We start from the raw sequence: 26,034 nt of genomic DNA on the forward strand, positions 1-26,034 counted from the left end.
TTTGAGTTATTTCCACCTTTTAAATAAGGTTTTAATATTATAAAAATAAATAATGTTGTGTAAACAGCTTTATGTGCTCTTGAATTACATTCTTAATGATCTCAGAAGAATTACTAAGGCAAAGAGATCCAACATTTTAATACGCCTACTACTCACTGACACACAGGTCCTATTGATTCTCTCCTACACAACAGTTACCACACTGAGTATATGAATAGTGAAACTATGAGGACGATAAATAAGCCAAGATCACAGGAGAGTGTTTTACAGATGCTTCTGTAATAAGCTAGAATGCAGACTCTCAGAGGCTCCACACTGTGCTGGCTGATGTTTATCACTTTAGGGACCCCGGAGCAAAGGAGCTCTGTGTAAAAGAGAAAATGACACGTTCCATGGCCACATTGACAATAAAGGTTCAACTATACAAAAATTTATTTCAGTTAATATTGCTGTTTAACTAATGGTCAAATAAACGAAGGTTAAAGTAACCCTAAGATGAACATATTATCGAAAGCAGCAAGCCTCTTTCCCCCCTTTAAAAACTAAATGCTTACACCGAACCCATCATTTCTGAGGGTATCGGGAAATTGGTATACTCATTCTAGCGACCTTGCAAATTCACACAAACTTTTTAGAAAGTTATGAGTAGTACACTTCATAAAACTTTTAATGAACTTTTGCACATTCTAAGGAATTTACTGAACATAAAACGACACAAACAAAATGATATTTTACTTGATGCTACCTATAATAGCAAGATTTGGAAGTTCATTTTTCCACTTACTACGGGAATGAGTTAATAAATTTTGGCACACTAACATAACAACATAGTATAAGTCATCAGGTAACAATTATTTCGATATAATCGCTACGTATGAAATATGTATGCCATTAAGAGCTACATTAAAGCAGGGGCTGACAAAGCTAAGCTCCGCAACCCCTTACCCTATCACACGCTGCTTGTATGCTCACCCCTACACTCACTTGGCAGCAAAACCTGACCTGAAGTGGCTGAGGTTCTTTATATAGTCTTTATTTCTCCTACTTAGTGAAACTGTTCAAATGTTTTGCTGCAAAAGAAGTGTGGAGGGACTTCCCTGCTGGTCCAGTGGTAAAGAATCCGCCTTGCAATGAATGCAGGGGACGCGGGTTCGATCCCTGGTCGGGAAACTAAGATCCCACATGCCGTGGGGCAACTAAGCCCGCGTGCCAGAACTACTGAGCTCGCGTGCCTCAACTAGAGCCCGTGTGCCGCAAACTACAGGGCCCATGCGCCCTGGAACCCATGCACCACAGCTACAGAGCCCAGGCGCCATGGAACCTGTGCAGCACAGCTAGCAAGAAGCCCGCGCACCACAACTAATGGCCTGAGCACCGCAATGGAAGATCCCACGTGCCGCAACTAAGACCTGACGCAGGCAAAAAATAATAACAATAAAAAATAATCATAAGTAAATAAATAGAAAAAAAAAGAAGTGTGGAGATTATGTAATAAACAGTACATGCATTATATTATCTATCTGTAATCCAAAAAATTCTTAATGCCATTAATAAATGCGGACTCGGGGATTTATGATAAGAATAGTTCTGCATTACATATGCTTTGATTTTTGCTATTTAAAATATGGACAAGGTAACTTTGCAGTTCTGTGAGTGACTATATTCTCTTTTCAAAAAAGTAAAAAAGAAAAATCATCCCTATTTGTTCTTCTCTTGGTATTACAATACAAATATAAAAAAGTATTTAAAAAGTTCTTTTCACTGAAGCTTCCTGATTTAACTACATTCCCTAAGAGGGGGTCTTAGATCTTTGGGGTTCAAATTATTACATACCTTTATTAGGAATTCATCATCTTACCAAAATCAAATAATATAACACAAATATGCACATGCTCCTGTTATTAAGTTTCAACTTCTACTGAAGAAAGTTTCATCAGTGTAATTTACAAAGTCCTTTGTGCACTTGAGACTGTATAAAATCTAAATAAAAACCTTTTATCCCTAATATTTTAAGTCCTAAATAAAGTGCCCTTTGCCCTCTCCCCCATCACTCGGCCAGGACTCAAGGACTATAAATGCTTTAAAATATTACTCCTATGAAAAACACATTTTGGTTTAAAATAACTCCTCAGTCAAAAAAAAGCTATTTACATCATAGGTGATACTACTAATCCTTGCATTAGTGAGGAAACTGAAAGTGGGAGACTTAAGAATAATCTTAATCATCTTTTAATGCACATGGTGGTAACTCTTACTGTTAAGAGAAGAAGTTTAGCCAAATGAACCTATTCTGAAACAAAACAGTTTTAAACACACGCATGCAAAACGCACACGTGCATATGTGAACACACACATGCTATAAAAGGATGAATACTTTTCTGAATTAGGTAATTTAGGGGAAATTTCTTACAGTAGCTTTAAAGACCTTTACTGGAAAAAAAAAAAAAAAAAAGAGAGAGAAAAGAATCTTTCACAACCTCAAAAAACAAAAAAACCCACCAAACTAAAAAATATAAAATGTGTGTTATTTGCAATTGAACCACGAAGGACACAGGAAGTGAATAACGGCACCTCTGTTCTCCGTAACCGAGAGCTTGTGCCCGGGCCTTCTGTCTGAGCGTCAGGCCCTCGTGCAAATCCGACACCTTGCTCAGTGCCTGGCACCTGGCGGCCTGGCTCCTTCCTCCCCAAGTGTCTGGTGAATGAAGTGTGAACAACCAGGCGATGATTCCCCTCAAATCCTTTTCCCTAACCGGTTCAGAGGTGACCGAAATCTTCTGGTTGTCTAATATTAACACTAAATCTAGTCGTTTCCCTAACACTGAGCCATCTGCAAGTCTCTAGACTTCTCTGGGCCTCAATTTAACCGTCAGTAAAACGAGGAAGTCGCGTGGTTCAATGCATAATCACCAGAGCTCTGCCCCGGGCAACAATTTCAGTTTGTACAACTGGTTTAAATTTAAGTTCTTCTTTCCTTTATCTACGTGCCTGTTACCCTTAAAGTCACTTTTGTTGTGACTCATTATTCAGGTTGTGTTGCTTAGTCTCCTGGCTAACACAGAAGTAAACAATTTCATGTATCGGGCAAGAAAGACCATGGGTTTAAGACTCACTCTGTTGGTTATGACTTGAGAGCTATTGTAACTGTCCTCAGTATGTTTTATATGTTGCTGAAGGGAATGTTTAATAAAATTCCAAAGAAAAGCCATTTTGCACTTATGACTTAAGTTTAAGATGTTTTAGGTCATCCCTTAGTTCTTTTTTCTCTGTTTGAAATACTGAGATAACGTTCTAGGTTATTGAAGCAAGGCTGAAGAGTCCAAAGTGGCACGGCACTCTGAAAGTTTTCCATATTTCTTTAACCTGTGGATATTTGGGTTCTGCCTAAACAAGGGCAGAGCAGCCAGTGGGCCTGGGTTCTACTCACAAGACAGGCTCTGCTATTGACAAAGCCAGGGAACCCTGGTGAAGTTAACTCAAGGATAAAAATTAAATGTCAGATGAAATTAATTAGCTCCAGCATCCCTCTGAATTGAATCCCAGTAGTTCTATGAACTGTAATTTGTGTCAGCTTTACAGAGCTGAGCCTAAACTAGGAATGGCTTCAATGTTGTCCCCATTTACAAGAGTCATGTGTTAAAAAGATTGTCTTTGCTTGCAGAGACAAAATGGGTCAGGGGCCCTGAGTTTGAAGGTAACAGAAAAGCTGAGAACACAAATTAGAAAATAACTTCTATTAAACAAATGCGTAATTACAGGGAGACGTGGCAGTTTATTTGCACAGTTATCAAACAAGTGACAGATTTACTCAACACCCTCTTCTGCACGGCTGAAATATATAAAGGACAGGATTTAGAATGTACTACTTTAAAAGGATGTGGAGGGGCTTCCCTGGTGGCGCAGTGGTTAATAATCCGCCTGCCAGTGCAGAGGACACGGGTTCGAGCCCTGGACCGGGAAGATCCCACATGCCGCGGAGCAACTAAGCCCGTACGCCACAACTACTGACCCTGCGCTCTAAAGCCCGCGAGCCACAACTACTGAGCCTGCGTGCCACACCTACTGAAGCCCTTGCGCCTAGAGCCTGTGCTCCGCCAACAAGAGAAGCCACCGCAACGAGAAGCCCGTGCACCACAACGAAGAGAAGCCCCCGCTCGTCGCAACTAGAGAAAGCCTGTGCGCAGCAACGAAGACCCAAAGCAGCCAAAAATAAATAAATTAATTAAAAAAAGAAAAAAGAAAAAAGGATGTGGAATTTAAGCTAGATAGCCGAAGAATACACAAGAAATTATCTGCTGTTTTAGAAGAATATATGCATTTACCGGCAGCTTTACAGCAACAGGAAGGGGACAACTCTACTTGTACAACCTAGGAGAGATTTTAGCTTCAAAGTCTTATTTAAATTTCTAAAGTCTATAGAGATAAGGCCCAACTTCAGATATTTTAAAAGCAAGGCATGCATATTCTAGAAAGCAATTTGGTAATCTGTAACAGGAGCTGTAGAAATGACCCACATCTCAGAGCTGCAGGAGCAGCACAAGAGCGACGGCGAATGCCTTCGGTGGCAGAAGGAAAGGCTGGTCAAGAGCCACTGGATCACTCCTTTATTGCATTTCACACATTCTAGACCAGGGTCCTCCAACTATGACGTGCAGGTCAGACCCAGCCCACTGTCTGTGTTTGTGTGGCCCATCTAAGTAGTTGGAAAAAAAAAAAAATTAAAAGACTACTTCATGACATCTGAAAATGATATGAAATTCAAATTTCAGTGTCCATAAATAACACCACACCGGAGCACAGCCATGCGCATCGGTTTACGTTCTTACTGCCTACAGCTGCTTCCCGGCCGCCGCCAGGAGAGCAGCCGGGACAGGCCACGCGTGGTGCTCTTCACTCCGCACCACGAACGGTGCGGACGCAGCTGTAACGTGAAAATGTCCCAAGTGTCATCAGCAGTGCAACACCACGACTTTTTGTCTTTTATTATTACAAGTGCACGTCCACCAAAACAAGCAGAAAAGAAGAGGACTTCATGTGTCACGCTTTTAAGGCACAATGGAATGTGGATAATTTTGATATCAAATGAGATGGCCAAGCCCTGTGTTTATTATGCAATGACCCTACAGCTGCGCTGAAAGTACACACGGACATCAATACTACCAGACTAAGCACTCTACAAAATAATCCCAACTCCTACAGAAAAGCAAGTCAGAAAAATTACAAAATTTTAAATGGAATAGCTCATCACAGAATTTCTTCACAAGAGGAAAAAAGTGAAAATGAGACTGCAGCTGATAGCTGACAAGTTTCCAAGGAGTTCGTATTTGTTAGCCAAGCAAGGACTGCCACGGACTGCTCAGCGGTTGTTTACTCAAGGGATCAATGCCAAGGGTGAAGTGACTGAAGAATAAGCCTGTATGAATAGGCTGTGTGGAAGAACTACAGATGAGAATATTTTCAAGGAAGCTGAGAAAACACTAAATCAGCACAACCTGAATTGGGATGTGTATTACAACGGACGGTGGTAAAAATGTGTGGCGCAGAAAAGGGACAAATTTACAAAGATTGTGAAGAGGGGTTACATCATGTATTCTTCACCAGCAGGGACTTTGTAGGAAATACATTAAATCTATACTGTTACTGAACCAGTATTGTTAACGATGAATTTAATTCACTCTCATGGACTTGACCATCACCAGTTCCGTGAATTTTTGTCAGAAACAGAAGCTAAATATGCTGACTCGCCCTATTACACCAGTTCGATGTCTTAGCAGAGGTAAGTTTTTACTGAGATTTTTTGAACTAATGGATGAAATCGAATTTTTTCCGAACAAGAACCACCTTCAACCACTAATGCAGAACACTGAATGGCTTTTCAAAATCAGCTTTAGGCAAGACTTGGTTACATTTCATAATGAATTCAATCCAAAACTAAAAGGCAAAACAGTTTTTTGCAAACTTTATACTGTGGTAAAATCATTTTGACAATTAGCGTTACTGGAATCATAAGCAATGTCCAACTGCTTTATACACTTTCTTTGCTGTCAAGTTAAAACAGTAGGCCTCCATTCTCACGCAAATGTGCAGCAGATATACATTTCTAAAATCAAACTATAGTTCCAGCAACATCTTTCAGACTGTAATACAAGTGTAAAAAAAAAAAAAAAAAGTCCATACTTCAAAATCCATTTAACTGTGCAACGACTGGAAATGGTAAACCTGCAATGTAAATGACATGCCCAGAGGCAAACATCAGGAAGAAGCTAACAGAATTCTCTAAATGTCTTCCAAGCAAAGTCTATGCTCAATTAAAACCAAATGCTCAGGTTTCCCTGGTGGCAACAGTGGTTAAGAATCCACCTGCCAATGTAGGGGACACAGGTTTGAATCCTGGTCCAGGAAGATCCCACATGCCAGGGAGCAACGAAGCCCCATGCGCCACAACTACTGAGCCTGCACTCTAGAGCCCTCGAGCCACAACTACTGGGCCCACGTGCCACAGCTACTGAAGCCCGCGCACCTAGAGCCCGTGCTCCGCAACAGGAGAAGCCACCGCAATGAGAAAGCCCGTGCACTGCAACGAAGAGTAGCCCCCGCTCGCCGCAACTACTAAAATAAATAAATTAAATTAAATAAAAATAAATAAATAAATAAAAATAAAATAAATTAATAAAATAAATAAATAAATAAAATAAAAATTAAAAACAAAACAAAACAAACCCCCCCCCCAAATGCTCACTTGGCAGTACCCATCTGTGTGCAAAGACACTTCCAAGGGTGGAACGTGTAAAATCGTTAATGGATGAACATTTGCACCTGATTGTGATAACAGAGAACACCAAAACCCTGAACCCTACTTAAGCAAAATGTTATCCGCCTTCCAAAAGAATACAGTTCTTCTCATTAGTAAACCTATACTACAAAAAACCGTAGACAACTTTATTATGTTCTGAATTTCGTCAATAAAAAAATCTGTGCAAACTTGCTCTTGTTACACTGATTTTGTCTCTTGGCATGTGACGTCTAAAATATCACACCACCTAGCCCTTTACGGAAAGTTTTCTGACTCCTGTTTTAGCCGAGCGGTTCTTAATCTCGGCAGTGCATCAGAACCACCTAACGAGCTCCTTGAAGACAAAGATCCCCAGGCCTACCGCAATTCTACCAAACCAGACTTCCCACAAGGCCCACGAGATGCGACCCTGAGGAGCCAACTCTGGCATCAGTTCAGATCTGGACAGACAGCAGATTTTATTCAAAACTGGATTTCATATTAATCTTACCTTTTGACACTGATCACATCAAATCAGCTAGGGTTTTTTTTTTAAAGCTTTGTAAAAATGCCAAGAATATTAAGAATCCAGATCAGAAATTTATTTAGCTTCATCTTATTACAAAAGTAGGTTTCAAGCGATATTTACTTGAGTTCAACTAGGTCTCACATGAAAAGCATCAGACCTCCATTTGACATATTTGAATTGTGACATAAACAGCAGAATTAAGTCTACAAACAGCTTTCTTTTTTTTTTTTAATTTTTATTTATTTATTTATTTATTTTTGGCTGTGTTGGGTCTTCATTCCTGTGCGTGGGTTTTCTCTAGTTGCGGCGAGCGGGGGCCACTCTTCATCGCGGTGCGCGGGCCTCTCACTGTCGCGGCCTCTCTTGTTGCGGAGCTCAGGCTCCAGACGCGCAGGCTCAGTAGTTGTGGCTCACGGGCCTAGTTGCTCCGCGGCATGTGGGATCTTCCTAGACCAGGGCTCGAACCCGTGTCCCCTGCATTGGCAGGCAGATTCTCAACCACTGCGCCACCAGGGAAGCCCAAATAGCTTTCTTTCTCTTTTTTAAAAACTGACTTGGTGATTCAGACACACTTTATTTCCTGTGTTACTACCGTTCTAGCAGCCTTCCTCTCCATATTCCTAGAGCCCATTTTCAAATGTCCAACACAGTCCACAGCCTTCAAAGCTTAACTCCCACAGATTTTTGTGGTTAAAAATTAATGAACCTGGTACTCTAGCTATAACACTGTTAAGCAGCTAAAAAAAGCACAAATGAGAACAAGTATTAGAACTGCTACTTATATTTTAGCAATAGGACCCTAAGGAACTTAAAACCTCAATTAAACTTATAAAATTAATTTGCTTCTGCAACAGACACCGAAACTTTGCATGACAGGTAAATAAAGCAATGCAAAGTGTTTAATAAGGAGCACTATCTTTTTACCTGGTGAACAGGTGAAAATTACACTTTGGAATGAAAAAAGAGGTAACAAAATTCAATCAAATGCAAACTATGAGTAATGCAGTGGATTTTAGTTTGCTACTAAAATGAACTACTGTTGCTTAATCTTGTAAAATGCCTGGAATTTAATTGCAGGCTGATTAGGTCAGTCTATAAATGGCAGAAAATTCACTGTGAAAATATAAGTCAATTAGAAAAAAATAAGTGAATTAAAAAGCATCCCGGGCTTCCCTGGTGGCACAGTGGTTAAGAATCCACCTGCCAATGCAGGGGACACAGGTTCGAGCCCTGGTCCGGGAAGATCCCACATGCCGCGGAGCAACTAAGCCCGTGCGCCACAACTACTGAGCCTGCACTCTAGAGCCTGCAAGCCACAGCTACTGAAGCCTGCACACCTAGAGCCCGTGCTCTGCAACAAGAGAAGCCACTACAATGAGAAACCTGCACAGCGCAACAAAGAGTAGACCCCACTTGCCGCAACTAGGGAAAGCCTGTGAGCAGCAACGAAGACCCAATGCAGCCAAAAATAAAAAAAAAAAAAGCATCCCATTTTTATGTGTGGAGGCCCTTTTAGTTATGAGATTAGCATTACCTAAAATAGTTTTTTAAAAGTAAACATATTTCTTGAGAGTACAAGAAATATTAAAATTCAAAGAAAATCTATATTACCAAGACAATTAAGCAGTGAGAGATTCTCTTTTGAAATGTAAGTATACATGTGATTCTGAAAATGATGGCATAACTCGAAGTTAATATCCAGTTTCTCTTTATATAGAGAAGCAACCACTAGCCAAGTACTACAAACAGCAAACACTTCCTGAAGTACTAGTAAACTACAAAACAGAGGTCTGTGTTCTAAAATAGCTAAACCCAACAGTTTAAAGTGGTTCACACCCTTGCCATGCACTTTAAGTCCTTCCATTTGCAAGTTTGAAATATTCAAAGAGGAAAAAGAATCAAGACATAAAATTACAAATCTCTGTTTACTCCTTAAACTGATTACAATTGTGAACTGAACTGCCATATGGTGCTGCCTTGATTGCCGTAGTAAGGTTTTTGTATACCTATGACATGCCTTTAATTTTCATCAGTCTTATAATCCCAAAACTAAGCCAGGTAGAAATGTTCTCTGAATATTCATTAGGCAGGCTTCACTATGCATATATTTGGAGAACATCTATTCAATAGGAAACTAATTAACTTGCCTTTAAAAGTGACCTATAAGTAGGGTTGTTTTTCTTTTTTAATCAATAATTCATATTTTGTATACACTTGTAATTTCAGCCCTGCAAATATCCTGGTGAAGCCACATCTAAATAAGGAGCCTTTAAATATTCTATGAATAGACTCTGTGTAATATAAGCCCTTCCATCTAGCATTTACTTATATATAAGGTTTACAGCAAAAAATTAAATGTCAAATGTAAGTAAGGTACAAAATGGAAACATTTGAGGTCAAAGCTGGTTAATGAATCAAGACTCCTCATTTCAATAAGGACGTGGCTAGTAATAAAGACAGAAGGTAATACTTCTTACTGGATGGGTTCTGGGTCTTTTTTCCTCCTTAGTTTTTATTTCAAAATAAAATACAATGGAGAGGCTGGCGAGCTCCACACACAGGGCAGGCATGAAACCCTCCTCCTGGTGCTCAGGCTCTCGCCATGCACAGCTTCACTTCTGCTTTCATTCACCTGCCCTTCCAACATTCTTGTTCTGCCTGGTCTTCACAAAGGACCTATTTTACTATTTCTTATCTTTGAGATGACCTACCTTTTTTTTTTTTTTTTTTTTAATGACTTTCTCTATTCATTTTTCTCTAGACAAAAACATTGTAAGGTATTGAAGTGACACACAGCACATGTTTAATAAGGGGATACTGTCATCTTTATCACTGAAGCATAAAGTACTACCACTCATGCCTGTTCTTTGGTTCACAAGGAGAAAGACAGTGTTTACTTATATTCAAAGAAATACAAGCTATTTTCTTTTGCTCTGTAGATAGGTCAAAATTAAGTAGACTCCAACTGAATGCACTTTCAAATTTCTTGCTGGCATTTTCTATGTACATCACTCAAAACTCCCGAAAGAGCCAAAATTAGTCAGTTACATTAAAAACCATCCAAACATTTGAAAATATTTTTCAAATTAAATGCCTCTCCAAACTAAGATAGTTTATAATAGCCTAAATAGAATTTCAGAAAGAATACCTCTAAACAGTTAGTTTCAGATTTTTCTTGCATATAAGCTTTAAAAACAAACTAGTGCACAATATTAGTAATCACAAATTTTTGGAAAGAAGTTAGCACTTTATTTTGTAAATTGCCGTTTTCTTGCCACTGCTCACAAATTAATAAATTCTTTTTTATATCAAGTTTTCTAATTAGACTTATCACCAAAATGATTTAAAGCTAATGATCTTAGTTTTCTAAGAGTACTCCTGTAGTCCCACCAAATTCCAACTGACATATAACCCAAAAGGTAAATGCAGTTTAATAATTCTACTACAGATGTCACAAAAAAGAAGGCCTTTATTTTACTAAAATGCTTCATCCTGGAGAGACAGAAAAAAGAGTTTGGCCATATGTCTAATAAGCATTTATAGGTGCTTATGTCTTACACTTATATGGTGTTCAACTTTGTTATCTTAAAGTATCAATTATTTTCAAAACCCTATATAAGAATTACAGCCCCTTCTTTAAAATACAGGTTTCAGAGTGGCAGTCAGCATTTCTTTATAAAATCTTATTCCCTGAAAGATTAAATACACATTTTCAGTGTGAGGAAGGAGCTTAACACTGCAGAGGCGGGCTAGCTCTGACATGGTGTATGCCGCTGCTCACCACGGCAGCAACACGGTATGATTTACCCAAGTATTTATTCCATGTTACCATCTACCACCCTACTATTCATAAATACATATAGATGAAAGAATTTCCCATATAAGTCAAAAACTAACATCCATTTCTAGAAGAATGCCTTACCAGTCCTCTGAGAAAAATCACCTCCTCCAAGAAATGCTAATGGTACAACATTAAATGAACAGGATATAAAATTGTACAGAAACTACAGAAAAGTTAAACTCAACAGCCAATATTGTATTCAAATACTGGAAGAAAATACACCCAATTGTCAACACAGATGTCTTTGGGTGGAGGTATGGTGGTTAACTAGATGGTATTCTACAATGGGCATACACATGTTTTAAAATCTAAATTAAAAAAAAAAAGCTAATTTAGATTCTGGAGCCTATTTCAAGTCAAAAAACAAAAACAAAAACAACTTCCCTGTTTTTCAGTTTTCACATAATGATAACACTAAAAAGCTTAGAGTTTTGAACCCTGAAAAATTCCTCAAAGTTAAAATACTTTTTTGAAAAGGGTCAGTCATACACAATCCCAACAGCATATAAAGAAATGTCTCGAATTCTAAAAGAAATGACCTCAATTGTTAAAAAAAAAAAAGAATGTGCAGTCTTCCAACATAAGACATAACTTCCCAAATATAGTTTCAATTCCCCTGCTATCTAAATAGAGGGGCTCATACAAGCACTTTTTAACACCCAGAAGTCCTTGTGAACGCACACCAGATGGAAAGCTCTGCTCTGGGCTGATGTGCTGCAATGCCATCTTGAAATCCCCACAACTCAAACATTACACAATAATCCACGTTAATTAACAAAGTAATTCTATTCCTAATATCCCACAGCAGGTGACAGGAAAACCCAGACTTTGATGGATTTCACATTCAAGCCATCACCCCAAACTCTCCGCAGCAGAGAAGCTCCGCTCGGCAGCAGAGAAGCTCCGCACGCCACCCCTCACCTCCGATCAATCAGGTCAGGCAGCAAAGACAGACATGCAGCCTGTGAATGTTTTACATGTTGATGAATGTGGGTAACAGCTTGTAACGTGTGCTGGAGTATCAATTCCTGTTTCTAAGTCACTACGGGGTTAAGTGTGTTATTAAGGGACACAGGGAAGCACAGCAGTAATTGTGACTCTCACACCCAAACTAGCTACGACCTTAACCTCGATGGACCTGGGTTTTATGTACAAAACGAAATGTACGAAATGTACAAAGCCAAGCGAACTGGCCTACCTGCCCTCCTAGGCCTCTTCTCAGTCAGTAAACACTTGCTGATTCTGCACTCTTGGAAGAGAGGCTACAAATGCAGCACTCTACTCCGTTTATTGTATCATTTGCAGCCACCGCTGGGTGACTTATCTGCTCCTCACTGGATCGAGAGCCTCCATGAAGGCAGGCCAGCCAGGCAGCTCCTGAGCCCCAGGGCCTACTCATCCCAGCACACGGTGTGGGCAGATACTCGACACACGCTTGCTGAAGGAGGGAAGGAGCAAACGAGCGCCACGCGGCATCACTGCTAAGTTACTGCCCTCGCTGCATAAGCAATGGTCTCAAGTAAACATTATTTGTGTTTGCCTGGCCTAACAGATTAACACTATCATTAACTGATATTAACTCTTCTTCTGAGAGTGAGATTCAAAGAAATTGGTTAATATAAATACAATATACTCTTAAACTTTAAAAAGGCTTGAAAAAACCCAACCTAGTACGTCAGGTGGGTTGAAAGTACTGCAAAAGGGAAATGAGAACAGTCAGCTTGATTTCAAGAGAACCTTCTCCACTTCCTCACCTCCTGTCCCGCACATCACCTGCCACAGTCAGCAGTAACCTTCCTGTTGCCCAGAATCAATGACCACGTCTGTCTTCACCTCACGAGACTTCTCAGCGGCGCGTGGTGCCCCTGACCATGTATTCTGCTTTAAAACCCTTTCCTGGCTCCCACGGCATTACACGTTCCTGAACGCCTTCTACCTTTCTGGCCATCTCCGCTAGCATCTCCTCCTCCAAACAGTCTCAAACAGTTTGAAGGTTCCTTAAGACTCTTTCCTGAGCCCTAATTTATTTTACACCCTTTCCCTGAGTAACTGTATGCATTCTAAAGACTTTAAACATCACCTGAATACAAACAGCTCTGAAATTTCTCCCTCTAGCCCAAAGCTCTGTTCTAGATTCCAGACATATATATCCAACTGTCTACTTGATTCCTCCTGTATGTCTCAGAGAGCTCAAAACCTAATAAACCCAAACTAAAGCCTTACTCTTCCCCCTCAAATTTCCTTCTCACACGGTCTTTTCATTTCAGCAAGAAGCACCACTGCCCACCTGGTTGTCAAACCAGAAATCCAAGTCACTCTTGACTCATGCTTTTCTCCCTCCCCTCAGTCAATCCATCGGCAGCCCCGTGACTCCCCTACCAAGTGTCCCCGACGCAGCTCCATGGCGACCACCTGACAAGGAGGGCTCCTTCTGCAGCAGCCTCCCAGCTCTGGGGCTGCTCGGCCCCCAGGACAGCACAAAGGCCCTCCTCCCTTCCCTCGGGTTCCCGCACTCAGGCGAGCCCTGGCCCACTGCAGGCCCTGCACACGTGGCGCTCCTTCTGCCTGTGCAACTCCCCCCTCTCCTGGCCTGGCTGACCCTCTCCCACCCCTGGGGTCTCAACTTCAATGTCACCTCTTCTGACTGCCCTCTTGCTCTCTTGTTGCTTCCCCTTCTTCTCCTCCAGAGCATTTATCACAGGTGGGATTATTTACTTGTTTGCATCCAAGATCAACGGGAACAAAGATTACTCTCATGTGGTTCGCTAGCAAGTACCCAGCCTGCAGAAAAGCACCTGACTCATTAACAGGTGGCCGGTAACATGTCCTTGAACAGCTGCTGAAAGCTGCCAGGTACCATGATTTCACTAAGGTTTAACTCTTGTTAAAGAGGAATACGTCTCCTGAAATGTGCTACCCAAGGCCTTCTTGTTCTTTTACACTTGCTCTTCAGTTTTCACATTTGAGAAGAAAAGAATTCAGATTATCATGATGAAAAACGGATACTTCTGAAGTAATGCCCTAAACCTTAATAACTGCACATAGTATAAAATAGTTACATATAAAAATATCAAATGGATATGTATATATATTCCTATCAAAAGAATAAAGTTCTAGAGAATGAATTTTTTTTTTTAATAAAGCACCTTTTTCAAAAGAAAGCTATCTTACATTAAGGCCAAATGTGCAAAATACAAGAGATGGGAACCTTGGTTTCTTACTAGATTGTAACGCCATCTTAAAATTGATTGCAACATTTGATCATAACATAACAGTTTAAAAAGTCAAGAAAAAAGTTAAGTATAATTCTCCTTACCCTAGCCTAGAGTTGAATGTATATAATCTATATGACGATTCAATGTCCCCATCGTTTTTGAAGCTGTAGCTAATAAAGGCAGTTTTACTGCAAATGTGGCAAGTCAGTACCAGTTAAAAATGGGAAATCATTTGTACTGCAATATTTTAACTCAGTAGGCTAAATCACATTACTCTTTTAAAAATATTTCAACTAGGATATATGGTATTTGCAGCTTTGTGAATATGAAGCATTTAATTATTTAGGTTTAAAAAAATCACTAAAAATGAATTTAAGAGACCATCGGACGTCTGAACAGCAGACAAGTTTACCTGTCTGACGTACAGGTGTGTGCATCCTCTCACCTGCGAGGCCTCGCGGAGCCAAGCTGGCCAGGAAACCCCTCGTGAGCGACTCGCTGGCGACCCGGAGAAGCTAGCGCCACTGCTCGCTGCCAGCGGCTTCTGTGAGTTTTTCTTTTACTTAATATCAATAAATGGAAACCACCACACTACACAGCGTGAAGCCTAAATGCAAGTCACATGATATAAGAGGACAGATTCTCTATACAATTTTCTATTGAGGCAGTTCATTCTATTTAACAGGAAAATAATTTTTAAAAGATTACCCAGGGATCAAAAAATGGTAACCAGGATATTGAAAAGGAAAGCGAAAGTCTCTCACCCCCATGACAGTGTTCATTACCCCAGCACTTCTTGTTTAACCTTTCTAGAAGGGAGAAGAGAAATGTCCTATTAACAGGCTAAATGCAGCTGCACTGGTTGGAAGAACCCAAAGACACTGGGTTATTTTGGGGGACGGGGGTGATAATACAAGAGTTTTGTTTGCTGGCTAGCAGTGTTTTTAAATGGCAAAATTACAATTTCGTTTTCTTTAGGGGAGTAAAATTGAAATTTGTTTATTTTGCTCCATTATTCTTTTAGACTAATGTTTTCAGTTGTTTTTTATTTTTTTAACAAAATGGTCAGTAGTTCTAAAATCTCTCAAAAAGTTACATGAAATCTTAAAAAAAAATGACTCAGTATTTTATGACTATAAGGAATTTTTTAGGTTGGAAAAGAAGCCCAAATACCCTCCTCAACGTGAGTCCTCACAACACCTCTGCCAGGCCAGAGGCACAGGAAACGGCAAAAAGGGAAAGAGGATACACGTGTGCAGGGGGAGGGGCGCCAGAAACAGCCGAGCAGGGGGAGGGAAAGACAGAAAGCGGCACATTTGGCGAGAGTCACAGAGCACCTGCGCCCTCGCCGCGGTGACCTCACGACGCCGCCGGCAGGAAGACAACTTTGGCTAATTCAGACCACACATCTGAAGCGTCTCAGGAGCACGTTCTCCAAATTAAGTACTTCCGGCTAGAAATCTCACAGTGCAAATGGGAAAGATCAGTACTGGTGAGTTTCACCACACATCTATAGGCTGCCTTATTTTCAAAGCATTTTAATTGTCATTACATTTGATTCCTTAGAACTGTGTTTTAAAAATCATTTACAAATATATACAAGGACTAACCATAAAGATATAGACCTGTCATTTATAAAATGTTTTTTGTTTAAAATAAATACATAAGCAAATGGCTTTCCGAACTGACACTGCTATAGCTGTCAGGAAGACAGATTAAGCAACATTTTTTAAAAGTTTGTATATTTGTCAAGGAAATGGAAACTATAGAGTCAATATAGTGAAAGGTAAAGGTAAAATTAGCTAATCTGGGTCAGTATGGTAATTTATGTACGAGAAAAACAGTCAATATAAAATAAGTAGAGAGCAGACTTTCAAATGGACGTCACGCTGGGTGGGATACTTGGGGTTAATGTTTCTAACGTTAAAAGTTGAGAACATATCATCCCCATTTTCACAAAATGTTAAAAAGGTACTATGAAGAAATGAAGAGCCACATCATGAATTTTCGATCTGGAAACAAAGCACAGTGACGTTGGAAAGGAAACAAGAACTGACGTAGCAATGAAAACCTCAAACCTCTCTTTGGTGCTGCCTTCATGAGAGATGCCAAACGGTCTAATGAGACTGTAAGTCATATTCTACACTGTTTACAATTCAGGATTTTTATTCGGGAAATCAGGTTCACAGAGTTAATCAAATCAAAGTTTACAGCACTCTATCTCTTAGGAAACTACTTATGGCTTGTGGATATGGCATATACTAGGGCTGTTAATGGCTAACGATAATAAAATGATTAATGTGTGTCGGGCACTGTGTCAAAGGCTTTACATGGATTACCTCACATAATCCCTACAACAACTAAAAACGGCAGTTGAATCATCCCCATTTCACAGTCGCAGAAAGAGAAAGAGAGCCTGGGGGACTCGCTCAATCTCACACAGTGAGAGGCAGAACCAACACGAGTTCTGTCTGGCCACTTAGTTCCACTTTATCGCACAGCACAGCAGAAAACCACATCACATTTTAAGGTCCCCACATTAAAACCAGTTGTAATAATGTTTTACAATATGGAAAATAAATGAATAGATTTGAACACGGTTATTTTCTAATTTGTTTGGAAGATACAAAGTAAAGTTCCATGTAGCAAAACCAAGTATACAAGTCTTATGACTTAGACCAAAAACCAAAATAAATCAGAGAAGGGTAATTCTACTAAAGTATTCTGCTTCTATTGTAGACTAGTTGTGTATGAAAAAGTTCACCCACTGCAGTGATTTAAAAATGTTTTTTATTCGTTTTGCCAAAAGAAGAGATTAAATTTGAAAGATTAACAACTACCATCGCTGAAAGAGACTGGTAAATGTAGCCAAGGCCACTGAAGTCTAGTTTTCAAAACAAAACTATTTCCTTGATCCGTATCAGCTCATTCTAATAATGCTCTGCTAATGTGGATGTAACAAAATCTCTTAAAAAAAGGCATCTCGTAAAAAAAAAAAAAAATGTTCACAACAAAGACTGAAGTGAATTGTCATACAGCTAGGAAAAAAACAAAATACTTTCAAAAAAGGAAATAAAAATCGCTAATTTCCAGAAATAGGTACTTTCTAACTGGAACAAAAACTTGCAACAAACTACAATCTGGCATGCTCATAAGCAGAATGAAATATGTGACAACTACATGAGAAACACTGCAAAGGAATTCATAAAAATAACAATAAGAGTGCTCTGATATCTCCTCCAAACCAAGAACAAATCTGGGCAACTGTATACCAGATATGTGCCCATTTCAAAACGTCACTTTCCTACAAAAAATATATGGCTGCTTTTCAGATAACTGGTTGCCATTAAACTTCTATGTTTCAGGGTACGTTAAAAACCATGTTCACCGATGAAACATCAGTTGAGGGTCACTAGTAGTTAGTTTTCAAGGAGGTGAACATTCAAACAGCCTTCACCCTGATGTATGGTGGTTAGGATAAACTGTATCTCTCTAACTTAGTATATTTACCATTACATTTAAGATTATTACCATTACCATTGTAACTCTAATCTGAGTTCATAAAGTAAAAAAGGAATGGCACAAGGATACTATGGAAAGTTCAGAATATTAAAAACAACCGTGTGCGTACCGGTGCAGTGCTATGTATTTGTAAGAAATCCTTACATATATTTAAAACAACGTGCTAGAACTTAACTAGGGGAGTGTTAACTACCAGTGCAGGGTGTTGCTCAGAAGAGGAAAGAGCGCTGGAGGGCTTGCGAAACGGGGCTCTGCCGACAGGCAATCAGCAGGCTGAGGTGCCAGGCTCTATCCTGTCGTCGTTTACTACCTCTGGGAGCTGAAGGAACCTCCTTGCCTCTGAATTTTTTAATCTGTGAAATGAGGACAACAGCCCACATTCCGTTTGTTTTCTTTTACTTCAGGATTAAAAGACAGTGTACATGGTAGAAATAATTAATGTACTCTGAAAAGTACAAAGCAATTTTTGTAAAATGTAAGGCATTAAAAAGTGATGTAATTAATTATCAGCACTTGAAGTAATTTTCTGGAGAAAGAAGCTGGCACCTGTTGTGGGCTAACATGACAAGATACGGCAAATTGGTTGGGCTGCTGCGTGTCTGTGAAAGAACAGGGACCATGCAACGCACGAAGTCCTTGGGCCATTATGCTTTTCTTAAAAGCAAGCTCACAAGTCTCTCTCCTGAGTTAGGTCCACACTCTAGTAAAGAAGAGCAATAAAAGGTAATATAAAAAGCAGCACAGGGGCTTCCCTAGTGGCGCAGTGGTTGAGAATCTGCCTGCCAATGCCAGGCACATGGGTTCGAGCCCTGGTCTGGGAAGATCCCACATGCCGCAGAGCGGCTGGGCCCGTGAGCCACAACTACTGAGCCTGCGCGTCTGGAGCCTGTGCTCCGCAACAAGAGAGGCCGCGATAGTGAGAGGCCCGCGCACCGCGATGAAGAGTGGCCCCCGCTTGCCAGAACTGGAGAAAGCCCTCGCACAGAAACGAAGACCCAACACAGCCAAAAATAAATAAATAAATAAATTTATTAAAAAAAAAAAGCAGCACAGTATTTTACAATCCCTCTTCAGCACCCAGAGTTCGGATATCCCACAGCTAGTCAAGTTTCTACCAAAAATAAAATCATGTAAACATGAACACATCAACTTGATATAACAAATCAAGAGATCTACTTAGGTGTGCATGTATACGTGTTACACACATGCACACACACACAAAATCTCACAAAGTTATATTAAAACTATAAGCACATGCCAAAACAACCTCTTTGTTTTCAATGTAAACAGTAGTACAGCTCTGGGTTTCCAAGGCCTGGATAACATGTAACCATTCTGACACTGGATCAAGTTTACCAAGAACAAATTCTATAGACCTAAATTTAAAAATCTCTACAATTCCTAATGTAACATATAATCCTTGTTATACAGGCTGAAATATTTCACCCTAAGCCTGGAATCAGGAGGTTTTTAGCAACTTGAAGTCAAAGTCCTTCTTTGATTTTATTCATAAAGAAAATGGATGAAATCCTTCTCCAACAGAAAACTGAAAATAGTTTACAACTGAAAGTAGTAATTCACCCTTTAAAGCAAATCCCATCTAGTGTTAAAGAACAAACAAATGCCTCTAACTCTACAGTATTTCAAATCCATACTGCAGTACAAACAAAGAAACAAATCTCTCAGCCCAAAGGGAAGCTCCCGTTTTACTGAGGCTCAGCTGCTTTTTTCAGGCCACTGCAAGAGGCTAAGTAGTTACTTTGTTACACAGACTGAGGAAAGCGCTGCCTTCATGAGAAAACTAGCTCACCAGCTTGGAGAAGTGTAACTATCCTCAAGCACAAGCTGTACTACTTGAGTAAGAAAACTTTAGTCTAACCCAAGGGTACCACGATAACAAAGAAAATGGTTTCAGTCACAGGAACTGCAAAGAAAAGCCTGGCCATCACAGGAAGCTGTATTAATGCCGACGACGTTACAGTGTGTACAGAACGCAGCAGTGTTCCTCCCAGGGCCACACACTTTCTTGTCCTGTGTAACCAGGGCTATGCGTTCTGCTTACATTCCTGAATAAGTAACTGTGTCACACAGTCCAGAACAATCTAACCGGCAGTGACTCCTGCTACACGTCCCCAGTTGCATCGTTTCCCAGCCATCTCTTTAGTCCTCTAAGTTAGCAAATTCCCTAGTTACAGTCACGTGAGTCTTTCTAAAGAGAGGGTATCTCCTCAGTACAGTGGCAGGCTATGGTTAATGTACAGCTGAGGCAGAGCATTACAAACATTTAATTGAGACCTAGAAGAGACCACTTCTTAGGATATACTGTCCTCAGTGTGCTAGCTTATACAAACGAGAAAGGCACCATAAGCTGTAACAACAACGTGAATCTTTAGACTTTTCTTTTTCCACAGTAAGCTATTTACCTTACCCACAATGAGACTAACCAGAAAAGGAAATGTTTGCCTTTGGGAACTAGGGAAAGAAAACATTCATGTTTGCACCCAAAGTTATTACTAACAAACGAACAGCCTGCTAAAAACTAAAAACCAAAGCTGTGATATCACTACCCTACCCACGTCCCAAAAACTGATTAAAGGGCGGTCATTCATCTTAAGCAAAAAAGCCGTAGGGAGGCTTAAAAACTGCCCCCATTTTTTTGCATTTAAATTTGCATTAATAAATTTAATAATCAAGGATTAGCTGAAACCAAAAAGGTTAATTTTTGTTATTTTATCTGCTAATTCCTCTCATTTCCCCAATGACTACTTTTTCTATCCAAGATTCAAGAATATACTACATTGTTAAACATAAAAAAGAAAAATTGATTCTGTAATACAAGAACTTCCCATCTCCTGGAAAATTAACAAACTAGCATACAGAAACACTCATGTTTCCCAGGAAAAAAATGAGGACTGTTTCTTTTTTTCTAGAAGAATATTATAATTCAGATCGTCTAAAAAAAATGAGGAAATAAAATGTGTCAGGCCCTATGCTAATGAGACAGAAAAAGACCAAAAAAAGGCAGACCAAAGGAGATTCTGCTTTAGCGGGAGAAGCAAACACAAACGAGAGAGCTAGAACACCAGGTGAGGCACTAGATGGGGGTCGGCACGCAGGCAGGCAGGCAGGCAGCCTAAGGAAAGGCACCCCCGTTCAGCGGGAGGACCAGGGGAGGCTCCCCGCAAGAGAGGTCGGGCCCGGCGGCACAGTGGCCCCGGAGCAAAGCCACCCCACGGCCCACGGCCTGCCACGCATGCGGGCCACGGGGCTCCTCCCAGGCTCCCCAGGCAAGGAAGGGAGTTGAGGAAACTGCTCTGTTCTGGTTAAGCAACGATTCCGGCTGAATCTGCTGCAAAGGGCCCATGGACCACATGCAGTCACATTAAAATCTGGTTGGTGCTGTTCTAAGTGGAGGGGGAGACCTAGTAACCAGATACGGGCCTGAAGAACCCGGGCAGAGGGACTCTATGAAGACGGCCACGGATGCAGAAGCCCAGGGCACGTGGGATTTGAGAGGTTATAGGGTATGCGATGTGGTCTAATGACAGTGGAATCCTAGGCAAGCCCACTGGAGTCCGGACTCACACCGAGAGGTTGCACTCTGCTCCAGAAGCTGTGGAGAACACGCAGAGCTTGCTGAGCAGACCTGGCCGTGTCTGGACAAGATCACCTGGGAGTCCAAGCAGGAGGTACCAGGACATGGAAAGGTGGGAAGGAGGGACTGATGCAAGAGACTTTTCGGGGCAGAAAAGACAGGACTCGGGGCTTTGTGTGTGTGGGCAGGAGAAGGAACCAAAGAGGACTCCAAGGAAAAGCTGGAGTAGGCGAAGTGCCTTCCCAGGGTCAACAGCACGCCAAGCACCACGGGGCATCCTGAAGCCTGAGAGCCACTGATCCAGGGTACTCACTGAGCACCTACTACATGTGCCAGGTACCATTAACAATGCCGAGGAGACACACGGGAAAAAAAATCCCTGTCCTCCAGGAGTTAAAACTGGATCTCTCCCGGCTCCTCTTTCCCTGTGTCTCTACTTTTCATCAGAAAAGAAGTATTTCTGGAACTCGTCTCTCCTTGTCTGTGAGGCCTTCTCTGCTTTGAAAGCATCAGCTGGCTCAAGTCAAGAACCTGCAGGTCCTCAGCCTGAGTGGTTTTACCCATTCGTTCTTAGTGGCGAATAAATCCTCAGGAATGCCTTCTCAACAACGATGACCATGAGACTGTAAGGTGTGAACATTCAAATTCAATAAGTGTCAGTGAGGTCCCACTTCAATTAAATGGACTTATGGAACTTTCCCACAGAGAACTTTACAGTACAGCCGTTTGTTTATTCACTGAATCAACATGTAGTGTGTGCTATTACAGATGGATGCTTTTTCCCCGACCTGGAAGGACGAATAACATCCTGAGAAAATTCATAGTGAAAAGTGTGGTTTGCTGAGAAAATGAATTTAGAAGAGAATAAGCAGCCCTTAAAAACAGGAGGGAGGGTAAACGGAGATGAGAAGGGGTGTGTGGAAGACAAAAATCAACCCCAAGTCGGAGAAGTGGATGGCAGTCACTTGTCAAGTTAATTCATAATTTTCAACATATAATGCTGCCAGCTACTCAATTTTAACAATTACGTGAGATTGCCCTTGCCCCTCATTAATGGATAAATTAGCAGACAAGATACACACACCAAAGAAGAGAACTATACCAGACAATACATAATCAAGTGCTAGGCTGTATGTTACACACCGGGGCCATAATTCAGAGAAAGTAAAGATTCAGGTCTCAGTTTTATCAAGAGCCAACGTGAACAGTTTTCTAGAACTTTCAATTGCCAAGACTGCTGCTGAGCACAAACTGTAACAGCAAGGACTGCTGGCTGCACAGCATTTTGCAGCCACACCCAGAAATGTGAATTGCTTTAATGCCAGTGACATCATCAAACAACTTTCTAAGCAGTTTTACTTTTAACTGTCACTTTATTTTGATCACATTACAGTAAAACACTTCAGATCTGAACTCCCTCCAAATTGCATACAGTCTAGATGGCTATCATTCCTGGGATCTTTCCGGTCTTTGGCAAATAAAACCCTGAATACAATCAAAGCATTCACAATTAAATTACAGAACACTTGATTAAAAAAATCTATTTCAATCATTATTTTTGTATCTTTAACCTACATCAGATCCTTTTCCACTCTCTCTTCAATGTTGTGTAATAGCTACAAAGTCTTACGGGAGTCTCGTTTAAGACAAAGTAGATATAATAAATGTAAAATAAATTCTAGGTGATTCCCATGTGAAACAGAGGTACAAAAAATAACAGATTATTTTTGTTTTTTAAGAAGGAACATTTTGTAAAATGTGCTTAGAAGCCTTAAAAAATCACAGCATGCCAATATACAAAAAGCATGACTGTTAAACATTATTAAGGATTTTAACCTCTTTATAGATTAAATTAATCTAAATCATGAAATAAATACCTCTAAAGACTAAAGGTAAAGAGCACATTTGAACAATTAGGTTACTGAACTCTTAATCCAAGAGTAAAAGGTCAGTTTTTTAGAAAGATCAATATTGTTGCTGGAATTGGGAGGAGATTACTTCTAAAAGGAGAAAAAAATTAATAATTTGAAAGTGTCTGAGAAAATCATTATGATCTTACTTTCAAAAAGGAAAAATGACCAACTAATTATAACAACTTCACCAAACCTGTGGGGTTTACCTTACTTTTATCTTGCTTAGTTTAAAAAGCTCATCTCTAGAGCAATCCAAGTTTCTGAGGCTAAAATTCTGGATACATTCTTTTGTGGAAGTCAGTGAAAAAGGTGTGTTAGAATCAGATGTTAATAAATGCCGTTAAAATAAAATCACAACATTAAAAAAAACCAAATCTCTTACCAATTGAAATTCTCGACGCCGGTCATAGGCATTCTGTATACCACTGTCTGCCCATAATGCTCTTATAGCAGGAAGATACTGTAAAAAAACTCGAGTTTCCACGATTCCCTGGGCCGTCAAGGGGGTCCGCGTATCAAATGCCATCAGCTTGTCTCCATTGAGGTGGTTTGAGTTATCCCCCCAAGGAATGTGAAGCTTCTCTCGAGCATCTACCAGCACCCTCATACCTTTGTTTAAAAAAAAAAAAAAAAAGTGTGACGGGAGTCATTAGATATTCTCAGAGATTTGATTCTAGTATTATTTCCTTAAACTTCTTAAGTACTCCAGGCCTGGTGCCTCCAAAACTGGAGACCAAACATCAAGACAAACAGGAGTAACTTCTCAGAGTGTAAAAAAAAAAAAACTAACAGTTGTTCACAGTCATAAAATTAGAGCCTTGAAAAGCAAATACAATTAACACAAGTGCTCCTCCTGAAGGATTTTAACATGTTCTAATTTATAAAATAACTCCTGGGTAGAAGGCAGTCACAAGAGAACCAAAACTAGCAAAGGAAAAAGAAATTATGCTGCATAGCCTGATGTCCAGGCTCTGAAGAAAGATCTGCAAGCAAGATTTTATGAGTCTCTCAAAGAGACATTTATTTATGAGACGTCAAGAACCAAACTTATCACCCTGTGATCTGCTTGGTCCCTGAGCACCCCGCTTAACCCTGAGTCTTCCAGGAACACATTCAAAGCTCAGAAACATCTCCCATCTCAAGCTTCAAATCAGTGTAAGGCCGAGAATGGAGTCAGACCTCCCTAGAAGGAGGAAGACCAACTGCAAAAAAGATGTAGAAGCTGAGATTTCAACTCACAGAGATTAAATCAAACCCATTATTTCTAACACTAAACTGTTACCTTTCGTCCCTCTTAACAATCACAGGACTATTAGGTCATCTGTTTGGATAACTGAAAAACCGTTTTGCTGTCAATTTTCTGATCACGCCAACTCAAAAAATGCAGATGGCTAGTGATTGCATCTCATCACCAATGCTCGAAGTAGGTCACACGTAGGAGCCAGTGCACATGAAGAACCAGGTGTTTACCTGGCTGACTATCAGTTAACATGCTGGCTCTATTCATTGACAGAATCCCTTCCGTTCAGCTGCATCGTTCAGCTGCATGGGGATACAAAGGTACCTTCGGTTAAGGACTGGCTAGGCAGTCTTCGGCCTTGAAAGAGACCTTAATTAGTTTGGTTCTAAACTTGAAGACAGGATAAATACAACCACTTTTTACAGCTTAACTTCAGAGGTACTAGGGCTGGCTGTGGTCTGTGAGCTCCTGGCCCAGTGCCCTTCCCCCGTCCTTACCACCCCCCCAAGCAGTTTTCCTCTACTCAATCCCGGGAGAAAAAAAGTGACACCAAAGAGTGACTTAAGTACTTCCTGAACAAAAAAAAAACCTTAAAAAAAAACGATGTTTGGAAAGGCTTGAAATCTATAACCAGCTCCTATATAACTGCTACCCAGATGCAACAGAGAACCCTCATGCACCTGAAGTACCAGGCTCTGTATCTCAACTCTGCCAAAATGCCTTTTATAAAGTACAAAATAGTTGCTAGTAAGAAAAATGAGTGCTAATTATCGCTCCAATGACAAAAATAAAATCCCCTCTTCTGTAATTCTTTGGAAGCCCAGAACTAAAATTCTTGTTGTGTTTTTCACCTGAGAACAAAGCTTACCCTCAATTTTAAAAATACCCCCAAACAGCAGCAGAGCCTGTGGTCTAAGCCAACACTAATTCACTGACTCAACCTGTACAGGCGCCGCATCCCATTTAGGCCAAAGATTCTTTGTATCAACACACGACTTCATTTAAGTAGTAGAAGCAAGTGTGGTACTCCCTCCCTCCCGCCCCCAATTATTAAGCAAAAGGAGAGTGGAACGTGCTGCATGGTGATTACAGGCAAACATCCTGCCCGACCGTGACACTGGGGCGAAAAACCACCGCTAACTTTTTTAGGCTGACTGTATGGTGTACTCTTTCCTGATAGCAGCACAGTAAGTAGGACACCCTCAAGTTTCATATCCTTGCCCCAAAGGGCCCAAGACCTGTCACCCTTCGCCCTCGACCAGGGTCTCGGGCACAAGTTCCCTGACTGCGGCGGTTCCAGAACTCCCCGGCTCAGGAGTTGGGAGCAGCCCCGACCCCATGTGACTCGGGTCACCCACCACCTGGGGCGGCGAGGCTGGGCGAGCAGCGCCCGGGCGTGGGGTGAGG

General features: G+C 40.7%; 1 protein-coding gene across 1 annotated transcript in view; it reads right to left on the reverse strand.

Moving 5' to 3' along the window:
• The window catches only part of GNA13 (G protein subunit alpha 13), a 40,649-nt gene that overhangs the window by 13,760 nt on the left and 855 nt on the right, over positions 1–26,034 (reverse strand). Inside the window, exon 2 of the mRNA XM_057535774.1 lies at positions 23,770–23,996. Within this exon, the coding sequence (XP_057391757.1) occupies positions 23,770–23,996 (227 nt within the window). The remainder of the gene's footprint in view (positions 1–23,769; positions 23,997–26,034) is intronic.

This window comes from Balaenoptera acutorostrata, chromosome 20 (genome assembly GCF_949987535.1).
Source record: "Balaenoptera acutorostrata chromosome 20, mBalAcu1.1, whole genome shotgun sequence".
Taxonomy (NCBI): Eukaryota; Metazoa; Chordata; class Mammalia; order Artiodactyla; family Balaenopteridae; genus Balaenoptera; species Balaenoptera acutorostrata.